The sequence below is a fragment of the Scyliorhinus torazame genome, chromosome 8 (assembly GCF_047496885.1).
Source record: "Scyliorhinus torazame isolate Kashiwa2021f chromosome 8, sScyTor2.1, whole genome shotgun sequence".
NCBI classification, from domain to species: Eukaryota; Metazoa; Chordata; class Chondrichthyes; order Carcharhiniformes; family Scyliorhinidae; genus Scyliorhinus; species Scyliorhinus torazame.
This window is the reverse complement of record NC_092714.1, coordinates 81,603,388-81,622,931: the sequence shown is the minus strand read 5'-3', so window position 1 is coordinate 81,622,931 and position 19,544 is coordinate 81,603,388. Positions and strand designations below refer to the sequence as shown.

At 43.5% G+C, this 19,544-nt stretch overlaps 1 protein-coding gene across 5 annotated transcripts in view; it reads right to left on the bottom strand.

Annotated features, from left to right (window-relative positions):
- Nucleotides 1-19,544, bottom strand: part of riox2 (ribosomal oxygenase 2) — a 61,148-nt gene that overhangs the window by 29,836 nt on the left and 11,768 nt on the right. For 4 of the 5 annotated variants that reach the window (XM_072513906.1, XM_072513903.1, XM_072513904.1 and 1 more), the window contains 6 exons: nucleotides 17,553-17,992; nucleotides 17,328-17,447; nucleotides 16,659-16,787; nucleotides 14,894-14,997; nucleotides 14,008-14,110; nucleotides 751-919 (listed from right to left, as the gene is read on the bottom strand). In XM_072513906.1, coding sequence (XP_072370007.1) covers nucleotides 751-919; nucleotides 14,008-14,110; nucleotides 14,894-14,997; nucleotides 16,659-16,787; nucleotides 17,328-17,447; nucleotides 17,553-17,990 — 1,063 coding nt within the window. In that variant the 5' untranslated portion in view covers nucleotides 17,991-17,992. The remainder of the gene's footprint in view (nucleotides 1-750; nucleotides 920-14,007; nucleotides 14,111-14,893; nucleotides 14,998-16,658; nucleotides 16,788-17,327; nucleotides 17,448-17,552; nucleotides 17,993-19,544) is intronic. The other variant, XM_072513905.1, reaches the window with a different exon arrangement.

Below are 19,544 nucleotides of genomic sequence, written 5' to 3'. Positions count from 1 at the left end.
TTGCTCATTTTTTCTTTACTAATTTAAAATTCAATTAGGCACATTGGGATTCCCAACAACCACAAGGCTGCAATGAAAGCAGCCAATGTAAAAACTGTTCAGAAAGGAAGAGAAAGATAATTCAGATTAACCATAGAACAACTGGTTGAACATAAACTTGAGTTGTGAGCAAATTCTTTAGCAAAATAATATTAGTGAATATTTTGAATGCACGGTTTTGTTAAGAACAAGCAACAAGATTTGGTAAAAGCATCATTTTCTATCATGAATTTAGTAAGGGACCAAAGTTAGCATGATTACAGACAGGATTTTCCACCATTCTCACTGGTGGAATCTTATGGCCACGCAAAAGTCAGCCCCCGCCGCCGGTTCTCAGTGGTAGGATGGGTAAGTCATGCAAATTGCCACTGACTTCGGCGGGATTAGAAGATTCCACTGATAGCCAAAGGTGAGCCATCTCCGCCATAGTGTTTGGTAAGAATATTCCTTCATTATAAACAACTTAACATATTTCAATATCCAATGTGAAAAGATACATTTTGATGTGAAAATATATGTATTTGTCATGTTTGTTTTTAACAATGATGCCATATGCATTGATTAATGACTCTATTGTCTCAATATTCAAACTTCTAAGGTGTATCCAAAGCACATGAAATTTAAAGACGGGCGGTTTTCAGTTTTATGTGGTATTCATAAAGAGCTTAGATAAACTAAACCAGTTTTAGAGAGAAATACCCTCAACTTTACCTTGTGTTAAACAATCTGAAGTGTTACTCATGTATGGAGGCAATCTATTTAAAATAAAATCCTTTTTCATTTCAGATGATCTTGTTTCTTTTCCATTCTCTACCTGATCTGCCAACCCTCGCAGGAATTCACTCAGTTTTCTTGCTGAATCGGTCGACGAATTCATCTGCTATAAAACCCATAGAATGAGAACAAACATAAAATATATATAGTCCCTTTCACATTGTTAGGACATCTCAAAGCATTTCACAATCAATTAATTACTTTAGAAGAGGAACAATCAATTTTACAGGGAAGAGCAGCAGCATATAAAAGAAGTTTTAAATAATGAATAATTGGAGTTGATTATGCTCCTGGAAGGACGAACACTGACCAGGACACGGGGACAGCTCCTTGCTCTTCCTTACATATTGGCATTGTATCTTTCACAGCTACCCGAACAGGCAAATGGGAAGTCAATTTAACATCTCACCTGAAAGGTAACTCTTCCAACAGCGGTGCTGGTTCCGTAAGCACTAGCAAATTAATTATCTGAACTTGGATGAGCCTAGATTATAGAAACATAGAAAATAGGTGCTGGAGTAGGCCCTTCGGGCCTGCACCACAATTCAATATGATCATGGCTGATTATGCAAATTCAGTATCGCACTCCCACTTTCTCTCCATACCCCTGACCCCTTTAGCCGCAAGGGCCAGGTCCAACTCCCTCTGGAATATATCCAATGAACGAGCCCCAACAGTTTTCTGTGGTGGAGAATTCCACAAATTCACAACTCAGAGAAGTTCTTCCTCATCTCAGTCCTGAATGGCTTACCCCTTATTCTTAGGTTGTGACCTCTAGGTCGACACATCCTCAACATCAGGAACATTCTTCCTGCATTTAGCCTGTTCAGTCCTATCAGGATTTTATACGTTTCTATGAGATCCCCACTCATTCTTCTAAACTTGAGTGAGTACATGCCCAGTCGGTCCAGTCTTTCTTCATACGTCAGTCCTGCCATCCCGTGAATTAGTCTGGTGAACCTTTGCTGGACACCATCAATATCAAGAATGTCCTTCCTCAAACTAGGAGACCAAAACTGCACACAATACTCAAGGTGTGGCCTCACCAAGGCCCTGTATAACTGCAGCAAGACATCCCTACTCCTATACGGTAGCACAGTATAACACAGCACTGTTGCTTCCGGCTTGGGTCACTGTCTCTGTGGAGTCTGCACGTTCTCCCTGTGTCTGCGAGGGTTTCCTCCGGGTGCTCCGCTTTCCTCACACAAGTTCAAACAGATGTGCTGTTAGGTAATTGGACATTCTGAATTCTCCCTCAGTGTACCCGAACAGGCGCCGGAATGTGGCGACTAGGGGGTTTTCACAGTAACTTCATTGCAGTGTTAACAGTTATTGTTACTTGTGACAATAAAGATTATTTACTCAAATCCTCTCGCTATGAAGTTCAGCATGCCATTAGCTTTCCTCACCGCCTACTGTACCTGTATGCCAATCATCAGAGACTGTTCCACTATGACACCCAGGTCTCGTTACTCTTCCCTTTTTCCTCAAATGCCACCATTCAGATAATAATCTGCCTTCCTGTTTTTGCCACCAAAATGGATAACCTCACATTTACCCACATTATCAGACTACAGAAAGGAAAGGCCAAAACATAGAACATACAGTGCAGAAGGAGGCCATTTGGGCCATCGAGTCTGCACCGACCCACTTAGGCCCTCACTTCCACCCTATCCCCGTAACCCAATAACCCCTCCTAACCTTTTTGGACACGAAGGGCAATTTAGAATGGCCAATCCACCTAACCTGCACGTCTTTGGACTGTGGGAGGAAACCGGAGCACCCAGAGGAAACCCACGCAGACACGGGGAGAACTTGCAGACTCCGCACAGACCGTGTCCAAGCGGGGAATCGAACCTGGGACCCTGGCGCTGTGAAGCCACAATGCCAGTCACTTATGCTACTGTGCTGCCCTAAAACATCAGTCTCTCTCGCCCTCTGGACTCCCGGACCTTCCAACACACCAAAAATCACTACATCTGGACTCGGAACCACCCCATCCTTCAATACCTTCGACATGACTTCGGTAAATCCCTGCCAAAATCCCCCAAGCCTCGAACATGCCCAAAACATATGGACATGAAATGAAAAATGAAAATCGCTTATTGTCACAAGTAGGCTTCAATGAAGTTACTGTGAAAAGCCCCTAGTCGCCACATTCCGGCGCCTGTTCAGGGAGGCTGTTACGGGAATTGAACCGTGCTGCTGGCCTGCTTTCAAAGCCAGCGATTTAGCCCTGTGCTAAACAGCCCCTTCGCGGGCCCTTCCACACACCGCCCACACGTATCCTCCAACCCTTCAAAGAACCTGCTCATCCAGCCACAGTCATATGCGCCCTGTGAACCAACTTAAATTGCATCAGGCTAAGCCTGGCACACGATGAGGACGCATTGACTCGCCTCAGGGCACCCTCCCCTAACCCGACCTCCAACTCTCTGCCCAGTTCTTCCTCCCACTTTCGCTTCACTTCCCCTGTCGGGGTTCCCTCCCAATGCACGAGCTCTTCATAAATTTCCAATACCTTCCCCTCTTCCACTCCTGTTTTTGACACTACCTTGTCCTGTACTCCCTGGGGCGGCAGGTGCAGAAAGGTAGAAACCTGCCTCCGCACAAAGTCCCTCACCTGCAAGTACAGATTAACTTACTTGCCTTGCAGGTCAGCTGTTGAGTTCGGGAGTGAGAGCTGGGACCTTAGAATCAGCGCGGGAATTTTGAAAAGCGCGGGGGCTGCGAGACAGAGGGGACCATTTAAAAGGTTGCTGTCTGTGGTGAGGTGAGTACAGATTAACTTACTTGCCTTGCAGGTCAGCTGTTGAGTTCGGGAGTGAGAGCTGGGACCTTAGAATCAGCGCGGGAATTTGAAAAGCGCGGGGGCTGCGAGACAGAGGGAACCATTTAAAAGGTTGCTGTCTGTGGTGAGGTGAGTACAGATTAACTTACTTGCCTTGCAGGTCAGCTGTTGAGTTCGGGAGTGAGAGCTGGGACCTTAGAATCAGCGCGGGAATTTGAAAAGCGCGGGGGCTGCGAGACAGAGGGGACCATTTAAAAGGTTGCTGTCTGTGGTGAGGTGAGTACAGATTAACTTACTTGCCTTGCAGGTCAGCTGTTGAGTTCGGGAGTGAGAGCTGGGACCTTAGAATCAGCGCGGGAATTTTGAAAAAGCGCAGATTAACAACTTGCTTACCTTGCAGGCCAAGTCGATTTCAGCAGGAGCGGAGCAGGTTAGTCCATTTCTGCGGGGGCAGTGCGGAAGTGATTTCTGGGAGGTAAGTTTCTCCTTTAAATAAATTTTTTTTTAAAAATTCTAGTGTTTAAGGTGGGAACAGGAAGTCGACCCGCGGACGTCTGGGAAGACCCTCACCAATAAATTCTGGTGGAGAGGAAACCCGAGACACTACACGTGTAGTGTCTCCCACCCGCCCTCCTCCTCTAACCTAATAATAAAACCCTTTGGTGTGAGGTAAGTACCATATTTTATTATTGTTATTAATAATTTTTATTCTTTATTTTTTTTTTTATATATAAAAATTTTTTTAAATTTAGTTGTTAGCCAGATCTTGGTAGAAAGTTAGAGGAATGGCAGGGAAGGGAGTGCAATGTTCCTCCTGCAGGATGTTTGAGGTGAGGGATGCCGTTAGTGTCCCTGCTGATTTTACCTGCAGGAAGTGCTGCCATCTCCAGCTCCTCCAAGACCGAGTTAGGGAACTGGAGCTGGAGTTGGAAGAACTTCGGATCATTCGGGAGGCAGAGGGGGTCATAGATAGCAGCTTCAGGGAATTAGTTACACCAAAGATTGGAGATAGATGGGTAACTGTAAGAGGGACGGGGAAAAAACAGTCAGTGCAGGGATCCCCTGCGGTCGTTCCCCTGAGAAACAAGTATACCGCTTTGGATACTTGTGGGGGGGGGGGGACTTACCAGGGGTAAGCCATGGGGTACAGACCTCTGGCACAGAGTCTGTCCCTGTTGCTCAGAAGGGAAGGGGGGAGAGGAGCAGAGCATTAGTAATTGGGGACTCTATAGTCAGGGGCACAGATAGGAGATTTTGTGGGAGCGTGAGAGACTCACGTTTGGTATGTTGCCTCCCAGGTGCAAGGGTACGTGATGTCTCGGATCGTGTTTTCCGGGTCCTTAAGGGGGAGGGGGAGCAGCCCCAAGTCGTGGTACACATTGGCACTAACGACATAGGTAGGAAAGGGGATAAGGATGTCAGGCAGGCTTTCAGGGAGCTAGGATGGAAGCTCAGAACTAGAACAAACAGAGTTGTTATCTCTGGGTTGTTGCCCGTGCCACGTGATAGTGAGATGAGGAATAGGGAGAGAGAGCAATTAAACACGTGGCTACAGGGATGGTGCAGACGGGAGGGATTCAGATTTCTGGATAACTGGGGCGCTTTCTGGGGAAGGTGGGACCTCTACAGACAGGATGGTCTACATCTGAACCTGCGGGGCACAAATATCCTGGGGGGGAGATTTGTTAGTGCTCTTTGGGGGGGTTTAAACTAATGCAGCAGGGGCATGGGAACCTGGATTGTAGTTTTAGGGTAAGGGAGAATGAGAGTATAGAGGTCAGGAGCTCAGATTTGACGTCGGAGGAGGGGGCCAGTGTTCAGGTAGGTGGTTTGAAGTGTGTCTACTTCAATGCCAGGAGTATACGAAATAAGGTAGGGGAACTGGCAGCATGGGTTGGTACCTGGGACTTCGATGTTGTGGCCATTCCGGAGACGTGGATAGAGCAGGGACAGGAATGGATGTTGCAGGTTCCGGGGTTTAGGTGTTTTAGTAAGCTCAGGGAAGGAGGCAAAAGAGGGGGAGGTGTGGCGCTGCTAGTCAAGAGCAGTATTACGGTGGCGGAGAGGATGCTAGATGGGGACTCATCTTCCGAGGTAGTATGGGCTGAGGTTAGAAACAGGAAAGGAGAGGTCACCCTGTTGGGAGTTTTCTATAGGCCTCCAAATAGTTCTAGGGATGTAGAGGAAAGGATGGCGAAGATGATCCTGGATATGAGCGAAAGTAACAGGGTAGTTATTATGGGAGACTTTAACTTTCCAAATATTGACTGGAAAAGATATAGTTCGAGTACATTAGATGGGTCGTTTTTTGTTCAGTGTGTGCAGGAGGGTTTCCTGACACAGTTTGTTGACAGGCCAACAAGAGGTGAGGCCACATTGGATTTGGTTTTGGGTAATGAACCAGGCCAGGTGTTGGATTTGGAGGTAGGTGAGCACTTTGGGGACAGTGACCACAATTCGGTGACGTTTACGTTAAGGATGGAAAGGGATAAGTATACACCGCAGGGCAAGAGTTATAGCTGGGGGAAGGGAAATTATGATGCCATTAGACGTGACTTGGGGGGGATAAGGTGGAGAAGTAGGCTGCAAGTTTTGGACACACTGGATAAGTGGAGCTTGTTCAAGGATCAGCTATTGCGTGTTCTTGATAAGTATGTACCGGTCAGGCAGGGAGGAAGGTGCCGAGCGAGGGAACCGTGGTTTACCAAAGAAGTGGAATCTCTTGTTAAGAGGAAGAAGGAGGCCTATGTGAAGATGAGGTGTGAAGTTTCAGTTGGGGCGATGGATAGTTACAAGGTAGCGAGGAAGGATCTAAAGAGAGAGCTAAGACGAGCAAGGAGGGGACATGAGAAGTATTTGGCAGGAAGGATCAAGGAAAACCCAAAAGCTTTCTATAGGTATGTCAGGAATAAGCGAATGACTAGGGACAGAGTAGGACCAGTCAAGGACAGGGATGGGAAGTTGTGTGTAGAGTCTGAAGAGATAGGCGAGATACTAAATGAATATTTTTCGTCAGTATTCACTCAGGAAAAAGATAATGTTGTGGAGGAGAATGCTGAGCTCCAGGTAAATAGATTAGATGGCATTGAGGTAAGTAGGGAAGAGGTGTTGGCAATTCTGGACAGGCTGAAAATAGATAAGTCCCCGGGGCCTGATGGGATTTATCCTAGGATTCTCTGGGAGGCCAGGGAAGAGATTGCTGGACCATTGGCTTTGATTTTTATGTCATCATTGGATACAGGAATAGTGCCAGAGGACTGGAGGATAGAAAATGTGGTCCCTTTGTTCAAAAAGGGGAGCAGAGACAACCCCGGCAACTATAGACCGGTGAGCCTCACGTCTGTAGTGGGTAAAGTCTTGGAGGGCATTATAAGAGACAAGATTTATAATCATCTAGATAGGAATAATATGATCAGGGATAGTCAGCATGGCTTTGTGAAGGGTAGGTCATGCCTCACAAACCTTATCGAGTTCTTTGAGAAGGTGACTGAACAGGTAGACGAGGGTAGAGCAGTTGATGTGGTGTATATGGATTTCAGCAAAGCGTTTGATAAGGTTCCCCACGGTAGAAAATACGGAGGCTGGGGATTGAGGGTGATTTAGAGATGTGGATCAGAAATTGGCTAGCTGAAAGAAGACAGAGGGTGGTGGTTGATGGGAAATGTTCAGAATGGAGTTCTGTCACAAGTGGAGTACCACAAGGATCTGTTCTGGGGCCGTTGCTGTTTGTCATTTTTATCAATGACCTAGAGGAAGGCGCAGAAGGGTGGGTGAGTAAATTTGCAGACGATACTAAAGTCGGTGGTGTTGTCGATAGTGAGGAAGGAAGTAGCAGGTTACAGAGGGATATAGATAAGCTGCAGTGCTGGGCTGAGAGGTGGCAAATGGAGTTTAATGTAGAGAAGTGTGAGGTGATTCACTTTGGAAGGAAAAACAGGAATGTGGAATATGTGGCTAATGGAAAAGTTCTTGAAAGTGTGGATGAGCAGAGGGATCTAGGTGTCCATGTACATAGATCCCTGAAAGTTGCCACCCAGGTTGATAGGGTGGTGAAGAAGGCCTATGGAGTGTTGGCCTTTATTGGTAGAGGGATTGAGTTCCGGAGTCAGGAGGTCATGTTGCAGCTGTACAGAACTCTGGTACGGCCGCATTTGGAGTATTGCGTACAGTTCTGGTCACCGCATTATAGGAAGGACGTGGAGGCTTTGGAACGGGTGCAGAGGAGATTTACCAGGATGTTGCCTGGTATGGAGGGAAAATCTTATGAGGAAAGGCTGATGGACTTGAGGTTGTTTTCGTTAGAGAGAAGAAGGTTAAGAGGAGACTTAATAGAGGCATACAAAATGATCAGAGGGTTAGATAGGGTGGACAGTGAGAGCCTTCTCCCGCGGATGGAAATGGCTAGCACGAGGGGACATAGCCTTAAACTGAGGGGTAATAGATATAGGACAGAGGTCAGGGGTAGGTTCTTTACGCAAAGAGTAGTGAGGCCGTGGAATGCCCTACCTGCTACAGTAGTGAACTCGCCAACATTAAGGGCATTTAAAAGTTTATTGGATAAACATATGGATGATAATGGTATAGTGTAGGTTAGATGGCTTTTGTTTCGGTGCAACATCGTGGGCCGAAGGGCCTGTACTGCGCTGTATTGTTCTATGTTCTATGTTCTAAGTAGCAGAACCCATTCCCACCAGGCAGCTGGAATTCTTCCTCCAAACACGGAAAGCCCCACCTAAAAACAAGCCCTCAAACCGCTGGATCCCAACCCGCTACGACCCCCGAAATCCCCCATCTAGCACCCCTCCCAGCGCAAACCAGTGGTTGCCACAAATTGTTGCCCACGCCGACACCCCATCCATCCCATGTGCTTCCGCCACTATCCCGACACCCTCAGGGCTGCACTACTACCGGGCTTGTGGAGTACCGAGCTGGTGAGAACGGCAGAGGCACCGTTAACAGTGCCCCTAAACTCATGCTCCTAGATGAGACCACCTTCACACCCGCTCCCACACCGACCCCTCCCCCACTACCTGCCCAATACTAATTTATCAAGTTCGGTAGGGTCAGCCGCCAGCGCTCCCCCCCAAACCCCCCGCCCCCCCACCACCGCCCCAGCAGCACTTTTTTCACCCGCGGGGTTTTACCCGCCCACACAAATCCATTCACCCCCAGCCTTGGGGACAAAAATCAGGTGGCTCTGAAATATGAACAGAAACTTCGGGATATAACCGTCATCTTCACTGTCACACCCTCCCCGCCAGTGACAACAGGACATCCCACCTTCTAAAGTCCCCCTTAATCTGCTCCACCAAACGCGCCAGATTCAGCTTGTGCAGCTGCTCCCACTCACGCGCTACTTGGGGTGCCCAAATACCAAAAGCTCTCTCCCGCCACTGAACACATCTTTCCCAGCCTCTTCTCCTGCTCCTGCCCCCGCCCTTGGATCGGAAAGACCTCGCTTTTTCCCATGTTCCAATTTATTCCCCCCAAAGCTGGCTGAATTCCTCTAGGATCCCCATAATCGCTCCAAACCCCCATCCCAGTAGGTCCGAAATGTACAGAAGCAAGTCGCCGCCTACAACAAGACCTTCTGCTCCACACCCCTCCTTACTATCCCCTGCCAGCCCTTCAACTCCATTGCCAGTGGTTCTATAACCAAGGCAAAAAGGAGTGGGGAGAGTGGACATCCCTGATATCTGAATGTTTAATTGCAATTTTCCTTTAATTTTTTTTTTTTTTTTTAAAACGGAGATCTGCACCATTCTTAACCAAAGAGCCATTATAGAATCATAGAAGTTTACAGCATGGAAACAGGCCCTTCGGCCCAACCAGTCCATGCCGCCCAGTTTTTACCATTAAGCTAGTCCCAGTTGCCCGCACTTGGCCCATAACCCTCTATACCCATCTTACCCATGTAACTATCTAAATGCTTTTTAAAAGACACAATTGTACCCGCCTCTACTACTACCTCTGGCAGCCCATTCCAGACACTCACTACCCTCTGAGTGAAGAAATTGCCCCTCTGGGCCCTTCTGAATCTCTCCCCTCTCACCTTAAACCTATGCCCTCTAGTTTTAGTCTCCCCTACCTTTGGGAAAAGATGTTGACTATCTACCTTATCTATGCCCCTCATTATTTTATAGACCTCTATAAGATCACCCCTAAGCCTCCTACGCTCCAGGGAAAAAAGTCCCAGTCTATCCAGCCTCTCCTTATAACTCAAACCATCAAGTCCCGGCAACATCCTAGTAAATCCTTTCTGCACTCTTTCTAGTTTAATAATATCCTTTCTATAATAGGGTGACCAGAACTGCACACAGTATTCCAAGTGTGGCCGTACCAATGTCTTGTACAACTTCAACAAAACGTCCCAACTCCTGTATTCAATGTTCTGACCAATGAAACCAAGCATGCGGAATGCCTTCTTCACCACCCTGTCCACCTGCGACTCCACCTTCAAGGAGCTATGAACCTGTACTCCTAGATCTCTTTGTTCTATAACTCTCCCCAACGCCATACCATTAACTGAGTAGGTCCTGGCCTGATTCGATCTGCCAAAATGCATCACCTCACATTTATCTAAATTAAACTCCATCTGCCATTCGTCGGCCCACTGGCCTAATTGATCAAGATCCCGTTGCAATCCTAGATAACCTTCTTCTCTATCCACTGTGCCACCAATCTTGGTGTCATCTGTAAACTTACTAACCATGCCTCCTAAATTCTCATCCAAATCATTAATATAAATCACAAATAACAGTGGACCCAGCACCGATCCCTGAGGCACACCACTGGTCACAGACCTCCAGTTTGAAAAACAACCCTCTACAACCACCCTCTGCCTTCTGTCGTCCAGCCAATTTTGAATCCAATTGGCAACCTCACCCTGGATCCCGTGAGCTTTAACCTTCTGCAACAACCTACCATGCGGTACCTTGTCAAAGGCTTTGCTAAAGTCCATGTAGACAACGTCTACTGCACTGCCCTCATCTACCTTCTTGGTCACCCCCTCAAAAAACTCAATCAAATTTGTGAGACATGATTTTCCACACACAAAGCCATGCTGACTGCCCCGAATCAGTCCTTGCCTCTCTAAATGCTTGTAGATCCTGTCTCTCAGAATACCTTCTAGCAACTTACCTACTACAGACGTTAGGCTCACCGGTCTGTAGTTCCCAGGCTTTTCCCTGCTGCCTTCAATGAATCTGAAAGTTTTGGGCCGCACTGTTGAGAAGTCAGTCGATTGATCATCGGCGGTCCGTAGAAATCAAGGATAATGCCAATCAGGCTTGGTGAGTTTACAGATGACGGAGGAGCCCAATTCTGGATCGACAAGTTTTTCCGCAGTGAGGGCATGTTGTTGGGCGGCAGAGTGAACTTTGCAGTCCCAGGTTGATTTCCCTTTCCATCCTCTGCCGCCACCATTCTACCCGATTGTCAAGTCGCTGTGCCTCAAAGTAGCTTGCACCTTGATGGACCAGGTGAAGCCATGCCAAGTGATCTGCAACCTTCTCCTCCCAGTCAGTGGTATCAATTGTCAAGAAGTCAGAGATATTAGGAACTTGGGTCCAGAAATGGGGGATCCAAGGTGTAGTATGCAATTTATGGGTTAAACAGAGTGAAGGAAAATACTGTTAGCCCAAACTCAAAGGGATACGCCCACACCTGGCTGAGTCACATGGTCCCATTCAGACTTAAACACGTGAAGTAAAAGTTTAAATATGGTTTTCTTTTGTTTTAATAAAATTTGTTTATAAAATAATCAAGCCCTATTTCTTATATTCTCGCTCCCGGAACGAATCGATCTGTCTGCACAGTCTTAAAACTTTAAAAAGTTCCACGTCTAGTTCAGTATCTTAGCCATTGTTGAGAGCTGACCAGGCGTTTGTAACAAATTGTTACGGATGCCTAGTCATCTTCAACAATGGCTAAGTGATTGAATCAGACGCGTAGCTTTATTGAGTTTTAGACTGCAGAAAAATCGATTCATTCCAGGAGTGATAACGTAAGAAATAGGGCTTGGTTATTTTATAAATAAACTTTATAACAATATTTAAACTTTTACTTCAAAGTTCTACAAACACTAACAGATTACATGTAGTTTCTGAACCTTAACATTATTTTCCATCAAACAACACCTTGCATGAAAATACAGCTCTCATTCCACTTACAATACAGGCAAAAGCAACACTTGCATTAGGAAGCAATCTTTCTTCTGTTGGGGACATTCGTTCAGAACATTTTTTCCAACGCCTTCTCTCGGTGGCTTTTTCATGACCTATTTGATGGCTGCTTACATCCTTTCTCTGTATAGTCAATTTCATGACCTGTTTCATGGCTGCTCACATCCTTCTCTGCTGGCCTGTTCCAAATCGAATCTCTCTCTCCCTCTATGCTCCTCCCAGCCCTTCAAACGAAGGTCCTCTTCTGGGATGTCCAGACTGGAACTCAACTGTGAGCTTGATTGCCCATCCCGTTTACACAAAAGACCAGAGCTATGCCATAGCCTTCCATTGATGGACAAATTGGTCGTCAGACTCTATAATGGGATAATGGCTTGTCAAATAAAGTTGTCCCGATTGATAATGGACCTTAAGTGAATTACCTTATGCATTCCCGAAAGAATTTACATTTGAATGGGACCATGTGTCTCAGCCGGGTGTGGGCGTATCCCTTTGAGTTATAGCAAACAGTATTTTCCTTCAGTCTGTAACCTTTAAATTGCCTGCTACACCTTGCTCCCCCCCCCCCCATTTCTGGACCCAAGTTCCTAATATCTCCCACATCTTAACACAAAGCTTCGGAGATTTAGGCTGGCCTCGAGTGTATCCTTGTACCTTTCCCCTTTAGAGATTGGCCAATCAAGAGTTGGGAGAAGAGAATCTGTTGAGGGAGGTAGTTTCCAGGCATCCAATCGCAATGGCCCGTCCATTGGAGTTGGTTCCACAGGAGCAGGGCTTCGATGCTGGTAGACGCAACTTCATGGAGGGTGATAGGGCAAGTCTGACAGTCATCCCACTTGATCCGCAGGATTCAACACAAGGACCGATGATGGAACTCTTAAGGATCTTAACGTGGCATCAATAGACAGTCCAGGTTTCATTACAGCAGAGGGTGTGGTCAACACTCTTTATAAATCAGGACCCTTTGTTGACTTCCATCAGTCCTTATTGTCAAAGGCACGTTGGTGCAGCTTGAGAAGTGCTGCACAGCTGAAATGTTTTTTTTCCCAATGGACATATTCCTGTTATGCATAACAGAATAGGAGCAGCAGAGGCAAAATGGTCTGCAAGCGAGGCACTATGGCAGAAGAGTGCAGCTTACTTGTTATTTAACCAATTGGTTGCGCTGTATTGCACTAATTCTATGTCAATGCTTACATTCCAGCATAGATAAGCGAACTCCATAAGAAACTGACAGAAGTTTCCATTGGCAAGATCAAAGCAGACACCAGCACAAATTTTGGCATAATTTTGCTCAAGTGCAATCCAAAAAATTTGCGGCTACTGCAGGGACAATTTAATTAATTTTTCAAAAATATCTAAAAATGTATTTATAGAGAAGCAATTTAAAACAATCCATCAACCTCAGGATTAATGACTTTCATTTTCAGCGATGGAAGATATATCTTTTTTATCCATTCCAGATTAATCATTACTTTAGTGAGGCAGTTTGAAGTAAGGATACCCTTTCTCCACTAACTGTTCTCATTTGATTATCAAAATAATTGGTAGTTCCCTCCACTCTACTGGAACACCTTTCAATAATTTATTCTTGATGTGACAGACTGAAAAAGTGATGAAACTCAGCCGACATGTGGCAATATTTCATTTTGGCAATGATATTTAAACTCAGATCTGTCAGTTTGAGGGGCGGAGAATCGCCAGGGGGGGGGGGGGCCGTCAACCGACGAGGCGCGGTTCCCACCCCCGCCAAATATCCGGTGCCGGAGAATTCGGCAACCGGCGGGGGCGGGATTCACGCCAGCCCCCGGCGATTCTCCAACCCGGCGGGGGGTTCGGAGAATCCCGCCCATGGTGTTAGGTAATCTGAACATTCTGAATTCTCCTTCCATGTACCCGAACAGGCGCCGGTGTGGCGACTAGGGGCTTTTCACAGTAACTTTAATGCAGTGTTAATGTAAGCCTAAGATTATTATTATTATGTGCAACAAGATTGTTCCACTTGTTCTGGATGAATTTTTACCCCACTATCTTTTTTTAGACTCAAGGCTACCCTCCCACATCGAAAAGGAAGATTTCCACTTCTCTAGTAAGCCACCCAGATGAAAGCGAATTTAAAAAAAAATTTAACTATGCATCTGTGTTCTGAAGTTGCAGGAGAATATTAGATAGAGGAACATAATCATTGAATCCATAAAAGAAAAAATTAAAGATCCTTACCATAAGATATTGCCTAGGCAGGCCTCTGGATAATTCAATATCTTCTTTCATTGTATCATAAACAAGCCAAGGAATCACATCGAGTAGATAATCTCCCCAGGTACTACAACGAAAAACATCTTTATTTAAAATCAATAAATGTTGCACTGGACAAATGTTAATGCCTATTGTCAATACCTTCTGTAGAGGAATACATTCCCAAATATCCTTGAACAGGAGTGAAATGAGTTTACATTATTTCTATTTTATTTTATTTGCACCAGTTGTGGCACAAGTTATCTTATGATCAGGTCCTTAAATTATTCTCAAGCTTTTTTTCTGTTTTCTGTCATTTTTACATTTTTCACTACTGGCTCTCAGCTTCTATACAAATATAAGTTAGATAACAGAACCTGCTTACTTTTATAAAAAATCTGTAAAAGTTGCTCATTTGCTCTTTCTTTGCTTTAGCCCATTGCTTTGGAATGAATACGAGATGAATCAATGCAAGATACTTACAGGAAATGTATGCACAATAAATTAATACTATTTTGATCATACTTCAGATTGGCAGACTTGGTGAAGCGCACTGAAAAGAGGTTTGAGTTGATTGCAAAAATAACCATGGCCATCGTATCTAATACAAAGTGCCTGGATAGATAATGACAATACAATTGCACCACCTACAGCCTTACCTCACTTCCTATGTATCAATCTCATTCATAAATAGACTGAGATTAAGAATGTGTGTGAACTTTAGCTTGCATTTTGATTAGTCATTGAACTACTACGGTTTGAAGTGGTCAGAGAATATAGAAGTTCAGAGAAAGAATTAATTGCTACTAAAAGTTACTAATTTCATGTGCAAAATTCTTACAAAACATAAACCAGAATAAAGTGCTCTTACTTGTTCTGGTAAGTGCTTATGGTAATGTGGGTAGAATGTGAGCCTCCAGTTGGGGTATCTGCTTGGTGGATTGTTCCTCTGGGAAAATATAACAGATCACCTGGCTGGAAAAAGAAAGCAAATGGACATTTCCAATTTTAGCTTAGATTTTGTCATGCTGTACAGGTCAATGGATGGAACATTTCTGATTTTGTTCATGCAGTATTTATTTTTAAAATATTGATACATATTTTCTATTTTCTTTTCACACAGCATTTTATAGTGTTCTATGGCAGCTATAATAACCGTTTGCATTTATTTTGCGATTTTAAGATAGTAAAATGTCTCAAAGCTATCGCCAAAAATACTTAATTGATCCATCACAAGAGGAATATAGAAAATGTACAACATATATAAATATTATATTATCTAACAATGTTTTTGGATTCCTTAATTTAACATTCACTCAAATATTCATAAAATTTAAACTCACTTACTTCAAATGTATGAAAGCCAGTTATATACGTCTTGTTTATTTCAAATTGTCAAAGTAAAAGGTGAATGCCCTACAGAATGAGCGTTGTGATTATTTATACAAAAATGTATGATGTACCAATGCTCTTATCACCCTGAACGCACACCATCTTGAGTCAATTGGTAGAAAACTATGAACCTGTTTCAAATAAAGGAGGAAGGCACTCCAAAGCAGTTCCATTAATTTAAATGAGCTGGTAGATCAGTGTGCTACTAACCGATATGGAACGTTCCCCAGCCAGAAATAATTTGCAGTTGGATACACTGTAGCAGAGAAAGTACTTCCCCTACTGAGGTGTTATTTTCTCGAGAAACTGAGGTTGCATGACAAATTATAATTATGGACTAACAATTTAGGCAGTTCATTATCATAGTGTTGGTTTACAAGAGTAAGTGTGCAAATAAACAATGCTTATGGGACTGAACCCAGAGGTCACAAATCCATATCCCAGCATGGCAAGTTTTGAAACTGAACTCAAAATATCTGACAATTTATGAACTAGCGGCAGAAAATTACCATGAGAGCAGGCAGGTAAAAGCTCAACTGGTTCACTGTAATTTTTCAGGAAAAGCAGCCTGCCACCCCTACTCATTCTGGCCTACATGCGATCAGACCCTCGCACAACATTCTGATGAAAGGTCACAAGACCTGAAATGTTCACTGGTTCTCACTCCACAGATTTTGTCAGACATTTTCTGTTTTTACCCACACTATATAATTGGCTTTCAATCGGCTCAGAACAGTGGAGTGGGCAATACCTTACCAGTGTCACCCAGACCCTCAGAATAATCTTTTTTAAAAAGTCAACATTTCTGGAGAGCCCACTGAAAATGCTATGCTATTTAGGCAGTCATCTAACATGCAGTTGGATTTGTTTGAAACATTGTGGCAGTGTGTAATATGTATTTACGCTCCAGAACTATAGTATCAGCTTGAGCCTGAAATTGCTATTCATTGATGTTAAACTTGGTGAGCATAAATTCAATATGAAAGCCTGACCTCCAAGGAAGACTGCCTTCTAAAGTGAACCTCAAATATGACTGTTACAGTCTTCCTTTAAAAAGCCACAAAGTTAAGGTTAATTATTTACAGATACCATATTTCAGAAAGAGAATGTTCCAGAAATGTACAAAATATGTAAAGTGTACCATAGTCATTTGTCACAGATAAGTAAAATCTTAACACAAAGAAAATTGAAAAAAATAAATGCTAAATCTAATTAAGTACACACTAATAATATTAATTCTTTACCTTTAATGTAAATTCATGGGTTGGACTGCCAATCCGATCTTCAGGTTCTATGCTGTATTCACGAGCCAAAGGTTTTGTGGGTTTGTAGAGTCGCCAGTGCTTCTCTCCCTCCAGCTGCAGAATAAACACCTACCAGTTCAAAGAAACAAATATAAGAAATTAAACTACCAGGATTTCTGTCATTTGGATGGATAAATAAGCAATGCTTGAAAAGAAATAGAGACATCTCTCTCCTGTACATTTTCGTTTCCAGGCTTAAAACAGAATTGTTGCAGTAGTACATGTGCATAAATGTTTTATTATAAAATAAGAGAAATATAGATAATGCATGTACATATCTACACTTTGCTCACCTGCTGGTATGAATACATAAACAAATGAACAAGTCATCATGATCTACCAACATTCATCATGATCTACCAACATAACAAAAGATAATCAAAATAAAAGCAAACGACCATACAATTATGTTATTACAACTCTGCCTGCATTGTACTCACTTACCAGGTTGATAAGAACATTAAAGAACACAAGTATCCTAACTTTTGCCATGGACTGCAATAAAAACCTACATAACCGAAGCAAATATTTTTTCAGGCAAAGTATATAGTGCCCTTTATCCACTCTTAATCCTGAAATGAGAGCAGCAAGGGAAGTCTTTAATCATACCTCAACATCATCATAATGGGGTGGTAGACCCTGAGAACCCGCAGGTGTGATGTAAACATTAGATCCAACTAATGAACCAAAGAAACATTCCAATTTTTCCTGGATCTTCCACAATTCATCCTTGAAAAAGAGTAAAGAAAATCTGTGCTTTGTGCTGAAATGAAAATGAAAAGATATTTTGACTACAAATCACACCTGAAAACAGATATCATTCAGAAACTGTACCTTAAACCTCTGTGGTTGGTGGAACTGTATTGTAGCTTTCTTCTGTTCAAAGTCTTTCTGTAGTTGTGTGTAGTTAACCTTCCCATCTTTGTTTAAAACCTTCTTCTTCCCACTCGTACATCGACAAAAATTAACATCTCTTCCATAAAATACATCATCTTTGCAGATCTCCTTTAAATCATCAAACTTAAATAATGATTGATAGTAAGCAGCTACTGAAGGGTCATTCTTCTGTATTAGGAGGGGTTTCTGCTCCCAATATTCATTGAAGAACTCTTTACTTCCGATGGGAGAGATCAGACTCTCAAACAAGCTGGCTGGGCTTTTGAAGTTGAGAGCAATGCTGGAAACATCTGGATCTAACTTGACTCTTTTGCAGAGGTCAGCGTCCTCTCTCTCAGAATCAGATTCTGGTTTTCTGCCAACCTTCTTCAGCATTGCTTTATGGGAAAGAAAAAATTGTGTCTCATTCTCATTTAGAATTTAAAAGTAACTACGCTATTTCGAACAGCAATCAAGCTCATCCCGTTCTCCCACACTTTCCCCATATTCTAGAACTCTTTCTCTTTTAAGTGTTCATTAAATTCCTTTTTGAAAGCTACTTTTGAATTTGTACCCACAAATTGTCTTTGCATGAGACACTGCCATAAATGATATAGCTTGTATTGTAGATTTCAACTATTGTAAATGCAGCAATACTTGTAAAATGATGCTAATCAATGCATGGCACAATTTGAAAGTTTAAAACTGTTGATTTCTTCTAGCTTGAACCCGCTAAAATACAACAGTGTCAATCAAGACAAAGACAACTTAAGAAGATTCATTAAAGATAAAAGCAAATTACTGCGGATGCTGGAACCTGAAACAAAAGAAAATACTGGACAATCTCTTCAGGTCTGACAGCATCTGTGGTGAGAGAAGGGAGATAACGTTTCGAATCTGGATGACTCTTTGTCAAAGCTTGTTTAAGAATATTTAATTTTGAGCTGGGTACATTGTGGAGTGAATCTCTGGAACATATCATAGATCACGGCATATAAGTCAACCTTTAAAGCTTTGATGAATCCGTCCAAAATCAGGGGTCGCTTATATGCCGAATAAGCTTTGCGCACGGTGAAGTCGAGACAGCCTGAGTGAGTGAGACAGCCAGAGTGGGAATTGGAGCTTGGTAATTTGGAGCAGTGTGGTAATTGGGTGCATTTTCCCTTTTTGTTTTGTTTTCTTCTTCTGGCTTTTTTGTAACTGTTAATCTGCAGGGAGAGATCCAGAGTGCATCCCTGGAAGGTAAGTGATACAAATACCTCTTCAAATTGTGGGGGGAAATAACTGAAGTGACATCACAGTAAAGCTGTGAACTGATTGGCTGGTAGGAAATCTGTTGAATTTGAAAAAAATAACATTGAAAAATAACGAATTAAAACTTATTAATTAACTAGGTAGAGTAACTAAACCCGAGGGCAGAGATTAGTATTTAGCATTTAAATTTACAGTAAAAATTTAGCATCAGGGCCACATAGTTAATTGTAACTCAATCTAACAATTATTCAAGTATTTATTTCAAATTAATTAACTAGTGCTTAAATGTCACTCAGTGGGGTGCAGAGCACCAAATGTGAAATGTGGCAGATCTGTGACGCTTCCAGTGTTCCGGTCGACTACATCTGCAGCAAGCGTAACCAATAGCAGCTCCTCACAGACCGCGTGGTTCCGTTGGAGCAGCAGTTGGATGCATTTAGGAGCATGCAGGTGGCGGAAAGCGTCATAGATAGGAGTTATTGAGACGTGGTCACACCCAAGGTGCAGGCAGACAGATGGGTGACCGGTAGAAAGGTCAGGCAGTCAGCGCAGGAATCCCCTGTGGCTGTTCCCCTCTCTAACAGGTATACCGTTTTGGATACCGTTGAGGGGAATAGCCTATCAGGGGAAAACAACAGCAACCTTGGGCAGCACGTTAGCATTGTGGATAGCACAATTGCTTCACAGCTCCAGGGT